This window comes from Cantharellus anzutake (assembly GCF_015039405.1).
Source record: "Cantharellus anzutake strain C23 chromosome Unknown EI90scaffold_32, whole genome shotgun sequence".
Classification (NCBI taxonomy): Eukaryota; Fungi; Basidiomycota; class Agaricomycetes; order Cantharellales; family Hydnaceae; genus Cantharellus; species Cantharellus anzutake.
In genome coordinates, this window is record NW_024066982.1 from 583634 (window position 1) to 586394 (window position 2761).

Consider the following 2761-nt stretch of genomic DNA (forward strand, 5'->3'; position numbering starts at 1 on the left):
GAAGGCGGAGTTGGAGGCCGGAAAATGAATGGGGAAGACAAATGGATAAAGGGGGTTAGCCGACTGAATGGTAGTAAGAAGGTACTCGTGCTAAGAATGGGAGATGACTAATAAGTGATAACGTGAAGGAGATCACCGAAGGATGCGGGTAGCTCCGAAAGCGGAGTTGCGTATCCGAAGGATGTTGGGTGACTCAAATAAATGAAATGGGTGGAGGAAGGGTTTAAGGGCATGTCACAGGATGTCGGAGGTCTGTCAGGATATCGGAGCAAATCCGGGATCTCCGAATGTTCCGACTTGGGACCGAGGTTCCGGGATGGGAGTGGCCAAGGTTCGGTGTGCCGCAACCAGACCGGAGCTGAGAAAGTCAGGAGGGAAGGTGACTTGGAGAGTGGGGAGGCAAGGTGTAGGGGATGGTGAAGTTGTTAGGAAGGTGTGATGTGGTGGGAGTGCGCGGGGTCGGGATTCCGGGATATGACAAGTCTAAGAAATCCCTTCTTATATATGCAACATTCCTGAGTGGCAACGTCGTTGTACAAAGGGAGTTTTAAGTTGAATAAGAAGGGCAAAACACCCCCAACACCTCAAAGCACCCCAGAATAACCACTATCAATAACCGCTACACAACTTCCCGATGTAAACCAAGTTGGTATTCTAATAATCTCAGAGGGGTTTTGTAGGGTTTCTACCATCTAATCAGGGTTGACTGAGGTCATAGCGGGAGACAGCCCAGGAGGCCCAGAATGTATTGGCAGCAAGCAAGCGGCGCAAGACATGTGTGATCTGGCTACAAGTACAAAGAAGTTCCAGACAAAACAACAGAAATACACAAGAAAGTAGAACAATGGATAATAGTAATACATGCAAACTCTGGAACAGTTAGAAACCAGAAAAAGATATGGAAACAGATACACGCAAGATCAGAAATGAAGTAATTGGTGGTGAAAGGTGAGGGGGTGGGAGAGGCGAAAACTAGTGTGAGACTGCAGCAGCAGATATGCACGAGTCGAGGGGGGAAGCGCAGCAAGGGAAACAGGCAGGCAGCAGCAGCAAAATCACGAGAGTGAGTTCGAAAGAACAGCAGCAAGTTGGCCTTGTACTCACCATGAGAGTCGCAAGAGATTCAGGTGATAAGGAAGGAAAAAGGGGGCGCTGTGAAAGCCCTTTTTATAAGCACGGCCTGAATCGTCGTGAGCACTCTTGTGATGAGTGAAGTTCAGTACGTACCTCTGCTGGTGTGGTCCGCTTCGCGCATCCGCACCAGAAAACCCAGCGTACGACTGAGGCACAGTCCCTGGGTCCATCAAATGGTCAGGTTGTGCAGCAACTCATGAAAGCAGCAAAGGGGCAAGTGTGGTGCTGAGACAGGCACATTGGGGTGATCGAGCCTGGGGAAGTCATAGCATTGGCTGGGCCGAGTTCGATCGTTGCCCTGTGATTAGTCTCATGAAATGAAAACATTAAACAACAACTAATCAGGGTTGACTGAGGTCATAGCGGGAGATGGCCCAGGAGGCCCAGAATGTATTATTGGCAGCAAGCAAGCGGCACGAGACACACGTGGCCATTGTAGGCGGGATAATCGCCCATGTGCAGAGCCGGCTCAGATACCCGCTTCCAACATTCAGAAAACCCCTTCCATTCATGCGACAACTCGATACGGATTTGACATCTAAAAATAGGGCTAATTCGTACGATTCTGACGATACCAAGAACGCCCCAATCGGTCAAGATTTGATGGAGTTCTGCATTGGGCAGGTTAGGCATGGCAGGTCACGAGTATGTGCGGGCGTGGGAATCTCAAGCGGCAACCCAGAATTCCAGCCTCACTCGTTCCCACAGTGTCTAATAAATTGGTAAAAATGCTTATCGGCTGCGTGAGAGTTATCTCCGGCTGCATTTTCAATTTCGGCTCTTAATTCCATAAATCCGTTGAGATATCGTTTATTTTCTTTTATTTTTATATTTCACCATCATTTCAGTTATTGATTGATATTCTTTTATTGATACTGTTACCCTTTTTTTATTATTTCGCCTAATAAGGTACCCAGGTGCCATATGGTACCAATATTTGCCATCTATTATTTCTAAAAATAATTGTTTCTTATAATCCTGTACATACCGGATTTTTGAAAGGAAGTTCTCCCCTCCCCCATTTCTCTAAGGTGCTAGGACGCGCTAGAGTTGGAGTGAGTGTGTGGAATCCAACAGTAGGAATAAGGGCAACTGTCTAGCCCACAACGAGTGGGTAGTGGATTTGTTGAGCCCGGACCTTGCGGAATCCCGGAGAACCCACCACGGAGTTTAAGGATCGAGAGTCGAGTAAAGTCTAGAGAAGTGAAGTTTTAGGAGAGTTTGGCCCCACGAGCTTAGTCGGCATAGAGAGCCGTGAGCCCTCTTTCACTGTATCAATCTAGTCCTATTCAGGTGGCAGGAGAGGGTGGATGGTGGTGGTGAAGAGACTGATGTAGATGCGTGCACTCATTGAGATTTCTTAATTAGAGCCGGCATCAAATGCCGATCTCCCCGAGAGTGTTCCCTGGATGAGGATAGGGTTTTGGCGAATATAGATGAGAAAGGTTTCTGATGACCTGTCAGGGACTCGTCCGGGGTCGAGGGGGTCCGGGTATAGCATCCGGGACCGAGAGCCTGGCGGGGGCGGATCGGGCATGCGTACTGACAGGCCCGATGTGGGACAGTGGTCCCTGGCCACTTAGACTGAAGTGGAAGATTGTTATTATCATTAAAGGAGGGGTATTGT

The 2761-nt window shown here is 48.6% G+C and overlaps 1 protein-coding gene across 1 annotated transcript; it reads left to right on the forward strand.

Moving 5' to 3' along the window:
• Positions 1-241: 241 nt before the first annotated feature.
• On the forward strand, positions 242-1363 carry EI90DRAFT_3017373 (uncharacterized protein; the record flags this gene model as incomplete). The annotated part of the gene is made up of 4 exons (XM_039057086.1): positions 242-433; positions 884-948; positions 996-1063; positions 1221-1363. The coding sequence occupies 4 exons, from the start codon at positions 242-244 to the stop codon at positions 1361-1363; spliced, it is 468 nt and encodes a 155-aa protein (XP_038914692.1).
• Positions 1364-2761: the final 1398 nt, after the last annotated feature.